We start from the raw sequence: 2,565 nt of genomic DNA, 5'->3' as shown, positions 1-2,565 counted from the left end.
TAATACTCGACTAAAATCACACAATATAATCAAATACAATACTAAAATCACGTAATCGCAACTACTAACTAGAGCCACGTAATACGCCACGTAATACGCCACGTAATACGCCACGTAATACGCCACGTAATACGCTACGTAATACGTAATACGCCACGTAATACGCTACGTAATACGTAATACGCCACGTAATACACTATACTATGTTAGTAGTACGTCGGCTAACACAGTAGGTAACATTTGTAATATATCGCGCATTCGTAATAGAACACGTAAATCACGCAATCTATCACGTAATACGTGTATAGTATCACGTAATAGTAGTATTTGTAATAGTCGGCGTATTGTCGGCTTTCGGTATAACGTTCTAGTATCGGATTAACGATATGCCGTTAAGGTAACGTTAACTCATCAATTAGAGTTAAGGTAACGTTAACTTATCGAATTAGAGTTAAGGTAACGTTAAGGTAACTCTAATTTGATTGATTGTAAATAAGGTAACGTTAATCCTTAGAATGCTACTAGTATTGATTTAGTTGTAATATACAACACAGGTTATAAGCCCGGAGCTCTTGTAGTATTCGGGTACTTAAATCCCTTTAAACTTCGCTTATTTTACGTAAATTACGTGCCCTTTACGTGCTTAGTAACCCCCTCCCCCCTTTACGCTAGCGGTAACTTAAGCCTAAGGCCTACGTCCCTAAGACTAAACTTAAGTAAGGGAATAAGCTTAAGTCCCTAGAGGCTATAACTAAACGTGTACGTTACCTATAGCGGGTGTTATAGCTATTTTCTTATACTAAGGTGCCTATACGTATTAGACGGCGTAATTCTAACAGGATTACGTCGGGCTAATATATAAGTAGCTACTTAATACTAAACTAGCTTGATATTATATTAACACTATTAGTATATTACAGGTATATAATACAAACGTCCTTAGAGAGGGTATACTTATATATATTAGTATTGTTAATATAAGGAAAGCTTACTTAGTAGTTAGTATAATTATATAGTAGGGTAGCGACAGACTGTCTATTTCGTTATATAGTTGTAATTAGCGAAAACGTAAGTAAGACAGTATTAAGACTGTTAGAAAAGTCCTTAAATAAGGCACACTGTTTATTAAGGGGTTAAATAAGACGTAATATACGTCGTTATATTTGTACTACGCTAAAAACTAATAAACATACGGGTTATTTGTTAAGGATACCTTATTTTGACAAAAAGTTACCTTAACTCTAATTTATTAAGTTAGAGTTACTTAAACCTTAACTTATTAAATTAAAGTTAAAGTAAAGTTAAGAATCGTTAAATAAGCGTTATCTTAAACTTAAAACCTATTTTCGAGTTACCTTAACTCGAAAACTAGTAAAATTAAGAGTTACCTAACTCTAAATTTACTTTATTTAAAATAGTGTCCTTAACTCTAAGATAGTAAAATTAAGAGTTACTTAAACTATTTCGACTATTATACCTGTTTCTTAAGTGTTTATTAGTTAATATGGCTTCTTCTATCTCCTTTAAAGGAGATAAGCTAATTAGCCGTTCTAATTACGTAGAATAGTTAACTAATGCTACTTTGTTCTTTAAAATTAATAGCTTTATGCCTTATATTAACAGTACAAAAACAAGCCCTAATAAAAGCTTGTATTTTAAGGCTAATAACGAAGCCTATAGTCCGGAATTAGCCGTTAAGTATTACGAAAAATTAAGTAAATACAAAAGGAACAACAAAAGGGCATTAGGGGCTATTAAGTCTATTATCTCGATCAAAAACACTAAGCGCTTTAAAGACAAAACAAGTACTAAGGACTTATTTAAAGTAATTAAGTCTACTTTCGGTAAATTAAGCCTTAAATTAATAAGGCGATACTTAGATCGTATTTTAGAAGCTAATTACAACTCGTTTAGTTCTATAAACGAATACACAAGTCAAATTCAATCCTTGTCTATATATTTAAAGGAACTTAACTATAAGTTACCTAAACCTTTTTTAGCGTAGTTACTTTTTAAGGGGCTACCTTCTTCTTTTAATAGCTTTATCTCTCGTAAATACGAGGAATTAGCTAAGGATATTAAGAATATTGATATTTCGAAATTAATATCTGACTTAATATCTAAAGAAGCTAGAATAAAGTCTAATATAGACTTAGAGGCTAATAAAGCTATTAAAATAAATAAGACCCCTATTTGTAAACATTATAAAAAGAAGGGACATTTAGAGAGTAAATGCTTTATTAAATACCCTAAATTACGTCCTAATAACAATAATAAAGGGACGAATTCAAAGAAGTCTAAACAAAAGGACTCTAACAAAAGGGGTAACAGTAGTACAAACAACAAAACAGAGGCTACTAAAGTAATTATAAGTGCTTTTAGTATTGATTAATGTAAAATAGACGTAGATACAGAAATTAATCCTAATATAGCTTATTTTACTTTACTCCTACCGTAACAAGACTTGTATTAGACTCTAGTACTACTAAGCATTATACTCCTAATAAAGACTGGCTTCTTGATTATAAGGACGTCTCTAATAAGTCTATTTAATTCGCAAATAGT

At 31.2% G+C, this 2,565-nt stretch overlaps 1 protein-coding gene across 1 annotated transcript; it reads left to right on the top strand.

Moving 5' to 3' along the window:
- Positions 1-1,594: 1,594 nt before the first annotated feature.
- M430DRAFT_111393 (hypothetical protein) lies at positions 1,595-2,005 on the top strand (the record flags this gene model as incomplete). The annotated part of the gene is made up of 1 exon (XM_024861435.1): positions 1,595-2,005. A coding segment is annotated over one exon (411 nt), but the record flags the coding sequence as incomplete, so codon positions are not given.
- Positions 2,006-2,565: the final 560 nt, after the last annotated feature.

This window comes from Amorphotheca resinae (assembly GCF_003019875.1).
Source record: "Amorphotheca resinae ATCC 22711 unplaced genomic scaffold M430scaffold_25, whole genome shotgun sequence".
Lineage (NCBI taxonomy): Eukaryota > Fungi > Ascomycota > Leotiomycetes > Helotiales > Amorphothecaceae > Amorphotheca > Amorphotheca resinae.
This window is presented reverse-complemented; position numbering and strand designations above follow the sequence as displayed.